Source organism: Nansenia antarctica (assembly GCF_963989245.1).
Source record: "Nansenia antarctica genome assembly, chromosome: 12".
In the NCBI taxonomy this organism is placed as follows: Eukaryota; Metazoa; Chordata; class Actinopteri; order Argentiniformes; family Microstomatidae; genus Nansenia; species Nansenia antarctica.
This window is the reverse complement of record NC_137682.1, coordinates 28,006,118-28,022,835: the sequence shown is the minus strand read 5'-3', so window position 1 is coordinate 28,022,835 and position 16,718 is coordinate 28,006,118. Positions and strand designations below refer to the sequence as shown.

At 43.4% G+C, this 16,718-nt stretch overlaps 1 protein-coding gene across 2 annotated transcripts in view; it reads right to left on the bottom strand.

Annotated features, from left to right (window-relative positions):
- LOC308168318 (mitochondrial intermediate peptidase-like) overlaps positions 1-16,718 on the bottom strand; it is a 50,201-nt gene that overhangs the window by 18,483 nt on the left and 15,000 nt on the right. For both annotated transcript variants that reach the window (XM_080542866.1, XM_080542867.1), the window contains exons 11-16: positions 11,924-12,077; positions 11,733-11,810; positions 11,187-11,394; positions 8,536-8,645; positions 8,182-8,256; positions 7,496-7,612 (exon numbers count right to left, since the gene is read on the bottom strand). In XM_080542866.1, coding sequence (XP_080398992.1) covers positions 7,496-7,612; positions 8,182-8,256; positions 8,536-8,645; positions 11,187-11,394; positions 11,733-11,810; positions 11,924-12,077 — 742 coding nt within the window. The remainder of the gene's footprint in view (positions 1-7,495; positions 7,613-8,181; positions 8,257-8,535; positions 8,646-11,186; positions 11,395-11,732; positions 11,811-11,923; positions 12,078-16,718) is intronic.

Sequence of the window (16,718 nt, the reverse complement as noted above, 5' to 3'; positions counted from 1 at the left end):
CCTTTCACTTTTTGGCAAAAAAAACAAAAACCTCTAGTTGCTATGGCAGTATGTTTGTGGTCATTGTCTTACTATATGATAAAGCGCCATCCAGTGAATTTTGTGGCATTTGTTTATACTTAAGCAAACACTATGTTTCAGTTACATCATCAATTAGGACATGTTAGGCAGGTCTAGTGGCAGCTATACATGCCTAAACCATAACACCATGTTTCACAGATGAGGTTATATGCTGTAAATCTTGTGCAGATCCTTTTTTCTCCAAACTTTCCACTTGCAATCACTCTGGTGCATGATCATATTAGCCTTATCTGTCCACAATACCCTTTTCCAGATATCTGGAAGCTTTTTAGGTACTTTTAAGCAAACTTTAACTTGACCATCCTTTTCAATGATAACTACTGGTGTGCACCTAGCAGTGTAGCCTATGTAGTTGGGCTGGTGACGTATTCTGCGGATGGAAGTATCTGTCACATTCAAGCCTAGCTCCTGGAGAGTGGGGTTTGTGCTGTTTCTAAATTATGGTAAGTATTCTTCGGTCATCTGTAGCCTACTAGCCTGTTTGCGATTTGCTGAGCTCTTTTTCATTTGAATTATGGTCCAATATGTTAATGGAAATTAGGGGTGCAACGGTTCAGTTGGCCCACGGTTCGGTACTGTTCGGTATTTTGGGTCACGGTTTTCGGTACGGTTCGGTTCAGAAACAAATGCTACTATTTATTTACAAACTGTTACTTTACTTTATTTTGCTTATACATAATATGGAACTTTAACATACACATGTATACACATACACATGTATGTATGTTATGTATATAATGTATATATAATTGTATATAAACAAAAAACACTTTCAAATGTCCCAAAATAAATAAACACTTTCGAAAGTAAAAGTGCACTTTAGCCTTGACAGCTGGTAGCCCGTATACAAACAGGAGGAAAACAAATTCACACTACAAAAGTAACACTTTCCACATAGCGTTCCAACATGTCATGTGTTGTATTCCAACGAGTTGCGACATCGTGGATTAATTTGTGTTTTGGTAAGTCTAACATATCTTGTTTAATTGTCAGAATATGGTGGGCTGTGGTGCTTTTGTGGAAGAAAGTGACTGCATGTCTGATCTTACCCAGGAGGCGGGACACCGGGGTTATTGCCACTGCCTTCTTGGCGGCGAGATTTACGACGTGCGCAAAGCAGCCGATCTGTGGCCCCAGTCCACCAGCTTCATGGATCGCATTTACGATATTTGCGGCGTTGTCTGTTGTTACGGGAATTGTTATGTTTGGCCTCTCCAACTTCCACTCAGTCACTGCATTTGTTAGTTCCTCTGCCAGGTGCGCGCTGGTATGGCTTTCGTATAGTGGACGAGTTTGCAGTACTGCGCTCTTCATCTCCCAATCCGGTGACATGTAGTGGACCGTGACAGTGAGGTAACTCTCCGTTGCCCGGGAGGTCCAACCCTCCGTAGTCAGTGCAAAGCTCTTTGTTTTTGCCAAATCGTCTTCAATGCCTCTGCGCGTTGTTTGGTAAATACCGGGGATTATTTTGGTGCTGAATGATGTACGGGAGGGGACACTGTAACGGGGCTCGAGAGTTTTTATCAGATTTCGAAAACCCAAATCTCCAACCACCGAAAAGGGCTGCAAATCCGTTGCAATGAACATCCCCACTGCATTGGTTATTTTTTTGTGTTTCTCTGAAGTGGTAGTGTACGTCTGTCCGAACGCATCAGAGAGAGACTGCTGTCTGCTCACTGACGCTACCTGACTGGCTTTCCTGCTCCCAGTCAGTGTTATCGTTGAGTGGTAGCGGCGAATATGCTGGTTCATGTTAGAGGTGCAACCATTTGCATATGGCACACGCTTTAAGCAGAGCTTGCAGACAGTAATATTTCTGTCCACTGTTTCCCCCCCCTTATTGTCGTATTCAACGGGAAAAGCGAAATGACCCCACACCGCAGACTTGTAGGAATCCGGGGCTTCCTCAAACTGTTGCGGCGCTCTCAGAGCTAATTTACGAACGCAGCCACATCGCAGCATAAACCGAAAACCGTCACGGTTCACTAGTGAATTGAGCCGTGGAACGCAAACCGTACCGTCCGTAAAAAAACCGAGAACCGTTGCACCCCTAATGGCAATGATATGGTTTTGATTGTTCAGCCTAATTGTTAAGTATTATTATTTGATGGTGCCCTTAGTCTCTGTACTACGGTAGCAGACACACTGTTATTCTGTTGCAGAAGGTACGTTCTAAAGTGCCGTACGTTGACTGTCGAGTCTGTTATCAGTCTGTGAATAAATATGCCAGAGATATTCTGAAGAGAAAACCGAGTCATGCTTTACTTATTCTTCATACGCAATCAATGCTCATCCAAGTTGAACAGGTTATGGGCCCAGGCAGAGTTGGACACAAACCAACTTGGAGATAAGTGAGGGTATTATCGGAAAAAGTTTTACGCGACGTATTAAGGGTTAGCCAATGAAGCTAACAAGCTATCTTAGCGAGTGAAGTATAGCAAGCTAGTAGCCCTCGCGGTAAAGTTGGCACGTTAGCAAAATGGCAAGCAGAGCAACAGGTCTCTTGGCACAGCAGCTTCTATTGAATGGATGTGAAGAGAAGTATGAGCTTTGGGAAACAAGATTCCAAGGCTGCTTACATACTCTGAAGCTAAAAGAGTATGTAATGGGAGCCCACCGGTGCTAATGAAGAACAGCTAGCTGAAGATAGAAAGAAGAATGCTGATTGCTATAGGGTTGCCACCTTTCAGTCAGGGAAATAAGGGACACCCCTCCAGTGTTTCCTCCATGATTTTTCACATTAGTGGCGGAGTGCTCATTTTACGCACGCGCATAAAACGCGCACTGGCGCTCAAAACAAAGACATAATTTCACGAAAAACTAGAGGGTGGCAACAATTATAATTTCTTAAATAGCGGTTAAGTCATTTAAGCCGAGCAGGTGATTTTATATAGAAGGTGATCAAATACCAATATATCCTACAGCTGCAGCGGAACATGTGGAACGCGCATTACACACACACACACACACACACACACACACACACACACACACACAGAAAGATCAATACGAAGTAGGCCTACATGAGAGTACACGCACAAAACCGGCTAACGTTACTCATTAACTGTTTACACAAGTAAAATCACAGTGTCATTTAGTCATTTAAGCCGAGCAGGTGATTTTATATAGAAGGTGATCAAATACCAATATATCCTACAGCTGCAGCGGAACATGTGGAACGCGCATTACACACACACACACACACACACACACACACACACACAGAAAGATCAATACGAAGTAGGCCTACATGAGAGTACACGCACAAAACCGGCTAACGTTACTCATTAACTGTTTACACAAGTAAAATCACAGTGTGACAGTCAGATGGAGCATTCGGTAAACAACAACAGCAAGGTAATGCTATCAGTTGAGTTAAAGAAAACCAACTCTTACCTTTGAGGACACCAACATGAGCCCTGCTTATCCGTACCTCCGCCGTTCTGTTCGTGGTGATTTTAGAGGCAATAGATTATTTTTGCCCCGCGCATATTGCTATGAATAGTTCGAAGCTAGGTGCTTGCACGTTAGGTGCGAGAATGCTCGGTTAACCCATTAGCGGGAACATTATTTGTTTCACAAAATAGGCTGATTTAATTGACCATGAACATCAGAGACATACATTACGAATGTTCATTTAAAATACTCTATACTGAGCACTGGTATAAGAACATGAACCAGAGAACAGCAGTAAATGCAATAACCCACAGTCGTCGCTGATGATGTTGCATTTTCGATTAGGATACGTATGGGATTAAGGCCCTGTCCACACCAATACGTTTTTTTGATAAACGTGGATTTATATATTCGTTTTGGGGGGTTCGTCCAGACGCAAATGAGTTTTTGCCCCATGAAAACGAAGATTTTTAAAAACGCCTGCCAGAGTGAATAATTTAAAAAACGCTGTATATTTTTGACGTGTGGACGAGATAGACGGAGTTTTTTGTATTCGTCACGTCATCATGCGCGTAGATTTCTATGATCATGCGCACTACAGCTGTTTGCTGTTCCCTCCAATGTCATATCCTAGCACCAGTAACTACTTTGTTTACAACAGGCAACGGTGGTCGAGGCTACACAAGCGAGGAAAATGCATGTGTACAAAGTGCTTCTAGTTCTTTCACTGTTAACTGGACTTTTAACCTGTTTACATATAAATGCACGGTTAATGTTCGAGAACATTGAGAGACAGAGGCGTCTGATTGGCCAGCGGGGCTATGAGGTTAAAATTATATCGCCGACTACTGGTGTGGAATGCTCAATTACAGCGTTTATATTGCTTTTAAACATGCTGGTGTGGACGGTCATATTTTTATATACGAAAAACGTTTATCAAAAAAACGTATTGGTGTGGACATAGTAGCCTAAAGGGACGGGCGACGGGCGATTTCCTGAAATCCAAATGTCCCGCGAAATTCGGACCAATCACAAAACTCGCCTCGCGCCGCGCGCCTGTTGAGAGCGATTCAGTCTCGATTGCAGTTCGGGCCGCCACGAATCAATGCATATAGAGGAAACACTGATATTGCCCAGCGCTGCAGTAAGATATATTGGAGGAATCACGCAATGCGGGTGGATTGAAAATACGGAACAAACAGCGTTCCGTATTGGTTCAAAACGGAACGCATCTTTTAACTGTCAAATAAGGAACGATTCCGTATTTCAAGGGACGGGTGGCAACCCTAGATTGCTATGCTGAGCTAATAAGACTGATAGATGATAAAAGCCTGTCGCTGACGAGACACGAGGCCGCTGATGACGGCAGGAAGGCTCTGAGAATACTGAGAGAACATTATTCAGGGAAAAGCGAGCCGAGGATAATAAACGTATACACGTCGTTGACGAGGCTGCGCATGGCAGACAACAAGAGTGTTACCGACTACATGATGAGGGCAGAGAACGTGATTACAGCCCTGAGAGATGCAGGCGAGGACCGTGAGCGATGGACTGACCGTAGCCATGATACGGGTTACCAGGGTTACCAGACTCCTTCAAGCCATTCGCCGTCCACGTTAACACAAAAGGAAGCTAGCGTTAACACGTTCACAGACTTGAGAAGAAGATAACGTTACGTTCACAGACTGGAGAAGAAGATTTACGGGTCTATGAAGAGTCGGAGAAAAAGAACACGGCAGCATCGACGGATAATGTGATGAAAACATCAGGCCGAGGCACCGAGACGTACGCTAGCAACACATTTTTTTTTAAAGGTGTGGTGCAGTTACTGCAAAAAGGAATACACACAATGAATCCCTGTGTAAGAAAAAGGGGTGAGAAGATGGTGCCAGAAAAGACACAGAGGAACAGAATGGCGACCAAGACCATCTCTTCAAGGACAAGCACACAAAGAGCAGGAAACCACCAGACAACGTGAAGATGAAAGGCATCACGGTTGACATCAGGAGCGACATCCCACATCGTGAACTGAGTGGAGAGGAGATTGATCAAGACTACGGGAGTTGACATGACTACTGAATTAATGGAAATTAATTAATTTCTATGATTTTACGGTACTCTTTCAATTATACTTGAATCATTTCCTGGGTCTACGCGCATGCCCAGTACCTACTTGAATACGCGATTCCATGTGGCCAGAGATTATTTTGCGGTACAAAAACCCTTGGGTGGCTAGAGATAAGATCGGTGTCTTGGTGATCATGGTGTAGCCTAGGTCTAAGAACAGATACCAGATAAGAATCATCACCATAGCCAGGGGAATGTCATGCTTTGGCTTTTTCCAAATATTTATCGCAAGCCCAAGGGTTTACATACTGGACTACACAGCTGATCCTATCTCTCCAGTAAGAACTGATACCCCTGCTCCATTAAACTATACACAATGTCACAATCACCCCAGTGTTTATCATTTGAGTCTCTCTGTAACATATTAGCCATCCAAATGTTGAGTTTACTGTAGAAGGTTTTGCCTCACTGCTTTTTTGAGAGTACAGGGAGAGAAAAATATAATATGGCCCCTTACAGCAGAAAATAAACAAACTGTTTCACTTGTTAAAATCCCATGACTGATCCTTAAGAGCTAAACAGAGCTAAAGTGATGCATCACAACCAAAGAATAGCATGACAGCAAAAATATGGAAACAAACAGACCAAGCTTGTGTTGAAAATTCCATATGATACTGTAAACAGCTATTTTAGCTAGATTGATGAATGTGATTAAATATTTGTATTTGATATTCGATTTGTGTGCTGCTAATATAGCTGAAAACCCCCAAATAAAATGAATCTTCTAACCTACGTAGTTTTACACACTATCATTTGATCAATGGTTGATTTATCATGGGATGATAGTGAAAGCCAAATAATGTAGAATATTAAATGATATTATGATGGGACTACATTTAGCAGCCACTTTTCATTTCTTCAGTTCAGTTTTGCTGCACTAAATGTTTGTTTGGTAGTCTCCAGCTTCATCAGCCGTAGGCTTGTTTTCAGGTGGCAAAAGATGGAGAACTATCCTGTAACATCTGTAACTGGGGTAAAACAATCTTCAGTATAAGTTTGGTTTTATAGTTGAAGAAAATGACTGAGATAGGAAGGAAAGTATATAACATTAACATACTCCCCTGAGGTGTACATGCTTGGATACAACTGTAAGTAGGACTTTAGTATGGGTAAAGCTGCTTTAGTATGGGTAAAGCTGCTTTAGTATGGGTAAAGCAACTGTAAGTAGGACTTTAGTATGGGTAAAGCTGCTTTAGTATGGGTAAAGCTGCTTTAGTATGGGTAAAGCAACTGTAAGTAGGACTTTAGTATGGGTAAAGCTGCTTTAGTATGGGTAAAGCAACTGTGGCCAGAGAAATTAAAGACAAGGGGAATATAGTACTGTATATAGTATAGAGTGCTGATAGTCCACATAATTATAGCCTAGGATAAATGCCTTTTGAGAACCATTCCTGGCTAAATCATGTCTGTGTTTTAGGTTCTCTATTCCCTTCTGGCCTCATCCCCTCTCCCACAGCTGCAAGAGAGCAAAAAAACAAAACAAAAACAATCTTCATTAAAGGACCACAGAAAGAGGAGTTTCAAATATTTCCCCCAGGGAGTGCACATTCAAAGTATACCTCTGCTTTGTTATTTTAGCAGGGCCTGCAAAAAAGCTTTAATCTCTTAAATGCTGCTGCGCCAGGGTAGGAGATATAAAACCACAGAGGGAGAGAGAGAAGAAGAGAGAGAGAAGAAAAGCTAGAAAAGAACTCTCAGCTCTGAACTGTTTTTCTCCCTCTGTTGCATGGGAGAAGGCAGACAGTGGTAAAGTTAGGGGATTAGGCAAAGAATGTTCCTCAAACATTCTTTAACTTTAAAGGCTGTAATTGCGCTCATAATCTAAGTTCTAAAGACCACCAACTCAGTAAAAGCCATGAGTAAAAATACAGATTTTGATAGAGGTAATCACCGTGTTGGGTGTGTAGGGCAGGCCATAGAATTTCTGCTGCATGTCCATCAAGATATCAGTCGTTGACCGGTTTAGGGATTTTCCATGGTAAATTTGATCCAAAACCGCATAGAAAACCTGTGCACAGAAATTCATGCTGAATCATTCATGCAGTTTCATAGAACCATAAAAACGTTTTAAAAAAAGTATTCCACTTGAGTCAAGGAGTTTTCTGGTGCTTCACAAGGTTGATGTCTGATAAGTCGCTACACTTATCTTCCATCAGTCACTCAAAACACTTACTGGACCCATACGCCTATTATGCTTAAGTGAGTTTTTAAAGCAGTGGTAACAATATAGATACCTTGTGATAACAACTATAAAGATTAGCGGATAAAGTGTTTGCTGGTGTGCCACCGATCGTAAATGATATTACAGTTTTGAAGAGCAGGTTGATGTCCCCCCCCCCCCCCCAGAAGCCTTTACATACACATGTGGTGTATTAAAGGAAGCCATTACATACACATGTGGTGTATTAAAGGAAGCCATTACATACACATGTGGTGTATTAAAGGAAGCCATTACATACACATGTGGTGTATTAAAGGAAGATTTTAAAAATACAGCACAACAATTCAGATTCAAATCCTGATCAGTAATGATTCTATGTGAGGAAAGATCTACCTGTAGTTGAGTGAAAGATCTACCTGTAGTTGAGTGTCTGCAGCCCCACAGACCTTCTTAGACTCACACAGACGATTCACCATAGTCTGAGGCAAATGCTGAAAAGACATCAAAAACCACATTTCATGTGGCACGCTGCAACATATTTTCCCTCTCGGTTCATCCTCATACGATTGCCATTCATTGATATCTCTGCAAAATTGTTCAACCATATTGAGAACCATTCCTGGCAAATAAATAAATAAATAAATAAAAAAGTAGCCCGACAGTATTGGCTTTGGGTAATCAATACAGTATTGGCTTTGGGTAATCAATACAGTATTGGCTTTGGGTAATCAATACAGTGAGACTGGTGAAGAATTGGTGATATTGTGTACCTGTCCTGTTTGATAGTGGCGGGCAAATTGTCTCATGACGCGATAGTCCATGGCAAAGTACTCCATCAGGATAGAGGGAACCTCCGCAAAGTCAGTGGCACATCTGGTTCCTAAGGAAAACAAAGGCACAGTCTCACGTTTCTATATATATTTGATGTTTCTATATATATTTGATGTAAGTGGATATCTCTCCTGATGAAATGTACATGAATGTACAGAATCTTGTAATGAAGAAACATTACCTGCCAAGATGTGTCCCTCCAATTATATTCTGTGTCATTGTGTAACTTTCTCATCTAATGTTATCCTTCTAAATAGGATTCAACTGCCCTTTTTTGTGTACGTCTTCACACCATGACAAATGCATAAACACACCCCTTCACCACAGCATCTATGCATGTCATTGTAAAATTGGTAACAAACTAGCCATCATTATCTTGAACTCTCTGACAGGGAATGCACTGCCAGTTTACATTAGGGATGCAACCTCAGCACATATGTTCAAGTCAAGACTAAAAACCCATCTTTTTAATATTGCCTTTAAATGACTAAATAATTAAATTAAGATGATAAAAACCCATCCTTTTAATATTGCCTTTAAATGACAAAATAATACAATTAAGAGTATTATAATGATTAAAGCACTTTGAGCTGCAACGTTTGCAGGAAAAGCGCTATACAAATAAAGTTATTATTATTATTATTATCTAGGTTTCAGAGATCTTCAATTCTAAAGACATATGACATATCTACCAACTCATAAAAGCCTTTAGTAAGCATACTGTGTATGGCTAACCTGTAGGGCAGGGGTCGGCAATTAGGTTTGGCCTCGGGCCAACATTTTTTTGAGCCACTAGATGGCGGGCCAGAACATAATCAAAGGCTAATTTAAGTAATTGATTGTTAAAAAAATGTGACACGTTCTAATACTTGTACACATTGCTAGTCAACTAACACAGCTTGTTTTGTGAGCCTGCTAACAATGTAAAGTAGTGTTATAGTTAACTAGGTAGTAGTCCAATCCATTACGTTGCAGTATTAGGCTTGACTAGCGAGTTTGTGTTGTGATTCTCAACAACGTTGAAACGTAGTTTCACCCTCTTCCATAGTTTTGAATAATAAATGTGTGGACTGACGATGTATCGCAGCCTAACTTATTCTAATAATTATTTAACATAGTTTTATTCAGATAATTATTCCCCCCTCCTCCCAGACAAGGTCACATTATTATTGGATTGGTTGTTTGAGTGTCGGGTGAAGTTAGCTAAACATTTAACCTGCTAGCAAGAGAAACATAATGTCACTCTCCAAAGGTCTAAAGAGGAAAGTTGACGGTGAAAACAGGGCATTTAAAGAGGAATGGACAGCGAACTATACGTTCATCCTACCTGGTTTCATCAATGCAAAGCCGTTGTGAGACTCACATTTTCCGTGCTCACAATGTTCCCTTTCTATACATGCGAGTCGTCCTTTTCGTCAATGAATGTGATAAAGACGCACGAGAGGAATCGATTGATGCATAAAAAATAAAATTAAACTGCCTGCGGATGGCGGTATACCCTTCAAATAACAAACAATCTCTGCATGTCTCGCGGACATCTCAACATGGATCCATGTCGTTATCATAATGGTCTTATTAATTAGTAATCACTGAGTATGAAAGCATAGTGGGACTGTGAAATTAGTCCAGAAATCTCCTCAGTAAAGTTTTGTGTCAATCCAGGAGGAACTCCAGACAGCTCTGAACCCCTTACAGGAGATCGTTGCATCGTAGAAAGAAGGTTGCGGCGGTGCATAAACTATAGAGTTGCGATAGTTGAGACTCTCTCTAATTAATTTGAAATACAGTGTCCGTTATTACAAACCTGCCTAAATGTCCCTTTGAAAACACTCAAGTTATCACTATTATCAATAATCAAATCAAGAATATTATTAGTTTTCAAAACAACCGCGGATTAAAGTGACGTCAATATCACCAGATATCAAGCAAATACTGACCGATGGGAGATGCCACTTTTCACATTACGTGAGTACCAAGCCTGTCGTTATTGTATTTAATAACCTAATTGTATTTTGTATATTTTGAATGAATGGCTTATGGCTCATTGTACTTATTATCCCTAAAGCGCGTTTGCTCTGTCGTTTCAGGAGCATAGGCCTACCACTACTTTTGCGCCGATTTTGTTGTCAATGTTTTTCAGAAAATTAAACAGAATTTGCTTTGTTACGTAAACATTACGTTTGAATGATTTAATGAGCTGATGTTATTTTTTTCAAACCACACACTCTATTTCAGCACCACGCCTTGTCCACCTACTTATGATTCACTCTGAGGGGTTCAGCGTCAGTGCGCTTCGCTGCCTGATTGTCTGTCCCTGTGTCATTCACTCTCAACATGAATAAAAGTACAATACGCATTATTCAGGTGGAGGTCGATTCTCTATTCGGACATTATAGGCGTGGTGTGGGACTGTCGGTCCGATATTGTAAAAAAAAAAAAAAAAAAAAAAAGTGGATTCTCAGAATAATCTGCTGGGCCAAATATTATTGGTGACGGGCCAGCAATGGCCCAAGGGCCGCCTATTGCCGACCCCTGCTGTAGGGCATGGGTGTGGCTGAACTATGAGCCTGTTAAGTCTGTGTGACTTTACCTGTGACGTGTTGGTAGCGTGTGCGGCCCAGCATGGAGTGCATGGCATGGCCCATCTCATGGAACAGGTTCTCTATCATGCCTGGCGTCAGCAGGGTGGGGGCGCTCTTGTAGGGGTCGGGCAGGCTCAGCATCAGAACCACCACAGGGAGCTGATACTGTCCACTCTCCTGGCACTGCCGCCCTCCCCGGATGGTGAAGTGGCAGTCCTAAGGAGGGTGGGGGAGGGGGGAGGAGAGGGAGAGAGAGAGAGAGAGAGAGAGAGAGAGAGAGAGAGAGAGAGAGAGAGAGAGAGAGAGAGAGAGAGAGAGAGAGAGAGAGAGAGAGCGAGAGAGAGAGAGCGAGAGAGAGAGAAGAACTGATACAATACCTCTCTGGCTGATCAGATATAATGTCAGAGTGAAATAGAGTGTCACATTTCCAGCAGAGAAAAGCAGGTGTGGGGCAGTTTGAAACATGTCATTTCATTTTCAGAAGCTACTAGACGTGCTTTATAACACAACTCTAGGTAGTGTTAAGTGCTGGGTTGGGGTGTGTGGTGTTCTACCTGGTGAGGTTTATCTGTCCTGTGGAAGAAATCACAGTAGATGTATCCTAGCAGCCCCTCTGTCTCATGAACCACAGCCTTGAGAGACAACACAATAAAAACACACACCAATTACAATTGAACCATGGTAAAAAAATATACCAAAGCATCAACACTAGAGGAACACTAGCATAATTTAAAGAAGGTCTTACGAGTTTGCGGACGTCTTCGCTCCACACCTCTCCTGCACTTGTATGTTCGGACATAAGAGAGACTCCATAGAGCTGACTGAACAGGTGGTTCAGGCCCTCCATACAAGCCCCTAGGGAGAAGTAGGGGCTGTACAGAGTGGGCTCAATGTTGTACCTGCAACCAAAGCAAACAAAAGTCAGCCATCTGAAAGACATAATCAACTGTGTGCTCATTTATAAAAAAAAAGAATTAAAAAAAGAGGGGTTAAGTGTCTCCAAAACCACCATGTAGCCATCTAGGAAATCATAAATGTTCATACATTTACAGCCGAAAACCACTTGATGCTCTATTTAAGAAATGTCAGGCTAACTCTTTGGACTTGTCTATGTTGTCTGTGACTTCAAGAAACTAGAAAGACAGGAGAAGCCTGCCATACCATTTGAGAACCCACACTAACCCACACTCTTGATTTGGTGAGGTTTGATGAACTTCATTATAGTACTATCACACTATACCATGGGTCAGCATTGAGCTTTACCTTCATGACAGTAATCAAATGGTCTACGGTATGTACACACAATGCCACTAAAGAGAGTTCATACTTTTGGCACACATGCACACACACACACAGTAACCAATCAGTCAGTAGGGGATCATCAGCATTCTCAAACCATGTCCTCAAGTAGCTCCAAACCACTAATGGTTCTGAGGGAGGCAGATAAAGTCTGGGCACCAGAAGCCATTGGCAAAAAGCCCTAGGCCTTTCACACCGCCAAGGCTCCATGCCGGTTCCGTTTCCTGAACCTAATTTTTAACCGGCCGGCACGTTCAGACCAAAAGTAAATTGGTTTGGAACCTGAAAAGTTGGTTCTCAGCAGGAACCAAAAACTAGAACCGTGACGTCGTCAGTGGTAGGCCTTTCACACAGGCAATGCTCCGTGCCGGTTCCAGTTCCCGTTCTGCAGTCTCAGAACCGTGGTGCTTTCTCGCGAACCAGCCCCAGTTCATACCAGTTTAAGCTGAACCATCAACGTCATCAATGTTGGGTGACGAAGGGGCGGGATAAAGAAAAATGTCACCAAAAGATGGTGGCTACTTTCACTGGAAATGAGGATAATATCTTCCACTACAGTATCTGAAATAAACACTATTTTTAATGTAAAAAAATAGACACTTTCTAAACACTTTCTAATGTTCTCGTGTGTGTATGCTGAGCATGTGAGGAAGATAGAGAGAAATACATTTAGTCTCCTTCCTTCTTCTTCACATCCTAGAATATGACACACCCACTGACAACGTCACTGTTCTAGCTTTTGGTTTCCCCAGCTAACTTTTCAGGTTCCGAACCAATCTATTGGACTCAAGGATCACCTAAATCAAAACCACCTCTTTGAGTTTTTTCAGTCCGGCTTCCGCCCTGGCCACAGCACGGAAACGGCTCTGGTCAGGGTCACCAACGACCTCCTGATGACAGCAGATACTGGCTCCCCATCCCTCCTCATTCTCCTGGATTTAACAGCAGCTTTTGACACCGTGGACCACATCCTCCTTCACCGTCTGCACTCCACCATTGGCCTCTCTGACACTGTCCACAACTGGTTCACCTCATACCTCACTGGCAGAACTGAGCACGTCACCCTGGGAAAGGCGAAATCCCACACCCACAACGTCACCTGCGGTGTCCCCCAAGGCTCGGTGCTGGGCCCCACCCTGTTCACGCTATACATGCTCCCCCTTGGCTGTGTCATCGGCAGGCATGGAATGTCATTCCATTGCTATGCGGATGACACACAGCTCTACCTCAGAGTCAACCCCACCTACTCTGCACCCCTGCCACTATCCACACTAACCACCTGCCTGGAGGAGATAGAGGCGTGGATGAAGCTACATTTCTTACAACTTAACAGCTCCAAGACTGAAGCCATCCTAGTCGGCACACGACACCAGGTCCGGTCATCCACCATCACCAGCATCACCTTCTCTGGCCAGAACATTCCCCTCTCCTCATCTGTTACCAACCTGGGCGTCAAAATGGACCCTCACCTCACCTACGAGACCCACATCAAACATATATCCAAAACTGCTTTTTTTCACTTAAGGAACATCGCCAAACTCTGTCCCGCACCCACTCTGGCAGATGCAGAGAAGCTCATCCACGCCTTTGTCTCCTCCAGACTGGACTACTGGGATTCCTAGCAGCTGCCTCCAGAAACTTCAATACATCCAGAACAGCGCTGCTAGAATCCTGATGAGGGTGCGCAAATAATCACATCACCCCCATCCTCAAATCACTTCACTGGCTCCCCGTCTCCCTCAGAATCGAATTCAAGGTCTCCCTCCTCACCCACCAGTGCATCCATGGAACTGCCCCCCCCTACCTCAAGGAACTCCTCCATACCCCTCAGACCTCCTCACGCACCCCATCCATTCTACTGCCACCAACCTCCTCAAGACCCCCAGGACCAAGCTCTGCACCATGGGAGATCGGGCCTTCTGCTCGGCTGCTCCCAGGCTGTGGAATGCTCTCCCTGACCAATTAAGGGCACCACAGTCTGTGGATGCTTTTAAACGAGGCCTTAAGATCCCAGAAGATCATCGGCGCCCCCCTCCCCTCTCTGGAAGAGCTGTACAACACACGCTGCCTCAGGAAGGCCTCCAAGATCTCCAGAGACCCATCCCACCCTGGGAACGAACACTTTGTTCGGCTGCCCTCAGGCAGGCGGTTCAGGACCATGTCCGCAAGGACAAATAGACTGAAGCTCAGCTTCTACCCTAGGGCCATTCAGGCCCTGAACACAGCAAAGACCTAGGTTCTAGGCCCTGGACAATCTAGACAATTTGATGGCAGCTATTAGATTATAATCAAGTGCAATACTGAAATACAACTGTGAACATTTCAGACCTGCAAACTGCGACACTTTAAATGTGTCCCCATGGGAAGAGGGGATGGAGGCTGCCTTCGAGAGAAAGAAGGAAAAGTACACAGACTTGGCAGCTGCGTGCTCGCAAGCAGGGTGGAGGGCAGTCACCTATCCTGTGGAAGTTGGGTGCAGAGGCTATACAGGAACATCTACACAGCGGCTCCTGAGGTCGCTGGGGATCACAGGATCCAAGCTGAGAAAGGCGCTCAAAGACCTGGCGGAGGAGGCTGAACAAGGGAGCTTCTGGCTCTGGCTCAGAAGAAAGGACAAGGCGTGGGGGAAAGGAGGATCCTAGGGCTGGCTGCAGGGAGTGGCAGGGAGACGTCCCTGTCACTGCTCCACCACCTTGAGATGTTCCGGGATTAAAGGAGCGAAACATCAGTGAAGGGTGGCTCCCGGCTGACGACCCTGCAGTCAGCCCACTGGCACCGTCGGAGGTGCGACAGGCAGCAATGCCCAGCAGGTATACCCACCTGTGCTTTCATCTATGTGCAATATGACAACCCTCGTGTACAGAAGGTTCAGAGATAGGAAATGTTAGGATATTTATAGCATAGCATAGAGTACAGCACAGTGTTTTATTTGTATAGTATAGTAGTATAGTATAGTGGATAGTGTATATAGCCTTTATTTATCTAAACCAGCTCTTTTTCCCTTCTTGTTTTTAGTATTTTTTACCTAGCACCAGGGGAGCCCCCCCTCCTAAATTTCGTTGTATGGTACCTGTACTGTATTAATGACAATAAAGACCATTCATTCATTCATTCATTCATAAAACCCACCTTTTTAATAGAGCCTTTTTTTAGCCTTTTAATTGAAAATGTTTATTGTTTTATCTTCCTGTGTTTAATTGTAGCAATCTTCCTGTGTTTAATTGTAGCACTCTGAGATTTCCTATGTAAAGTGCTTTAATAAATTAAATGTATTATTATTATTATTATTTTCGGTCTGAACAAGCCGGCCGGTTCAAAATTAGGTTCAGGAACCGGAACTGGCACGGAGCCATGGCGGTGTGTGTCGTATTCTACACACACATGCGAACGTGAACTTCATAAGCCATTTCTATTCTAGTAACAGAGCAGCTGGCTAGTAAGAGAACGTGTTTAGAAAGTGTATTTTTTTTATTTTTTCAGACAAAATAGTGTTTATTTCAGATACTGTAGTGGAAGATATTATCCTCATTTCCAGTGAAGTAGCCGCCATCTTGTTGTAACATTTTTGTTTATCCCGCCCCCTTCCGTCACGCAAGTTGATGACGTTGATGGTTCCGCTTAAACTGATATGAACGCGGGCTGGTTCACCAGAAAGCACCACGGTTCTGAGACTCTAGAACGGGAACCGGAACCGGCACGGAGCCTTTGCCGGCGTGAAAGGCCTAAGATGAACTCTTCTAAACCCAACTTCACAACCAACACAGCACTGTACAGCACATGACGCCAGGAGATGGAGAAAGCTGAGGGGAAAGTGATTCAGAAGCAGATTTTCCTCGGGGAAAAAAAAAACAAAAAACCTCCACCACTCCTACTCCTCAGACAGAAGTCCTGCCAAACTTAGGGTGGAAACAGCCATTGAGTCCCCCCCCCCCAGGACGAGGAATGTCTGCAGTAAAGCTTTAATAAACCCTTATCCAGCACGTTTGGCACTTCAGCTTATTGGCCTCTGGTGAGCGGCTAGGAGGAAGAGCAGTTCATTAATAATGTCTGTAAAAAGACGATGTGAGGCCAGCACATCACTAGAGACTCTAGATGTGTCCATTCACTTGTACGTTCCCCCGCAGAATGGGTAATTCCACTTCTCCATCTGTGAATAGTGATGTTTATGAATTATGCTTACAGCAATAAAGATCCTAAGCTCTCTTAGATCTCCATACCTCATTAATCAGGGTGAGACTGCA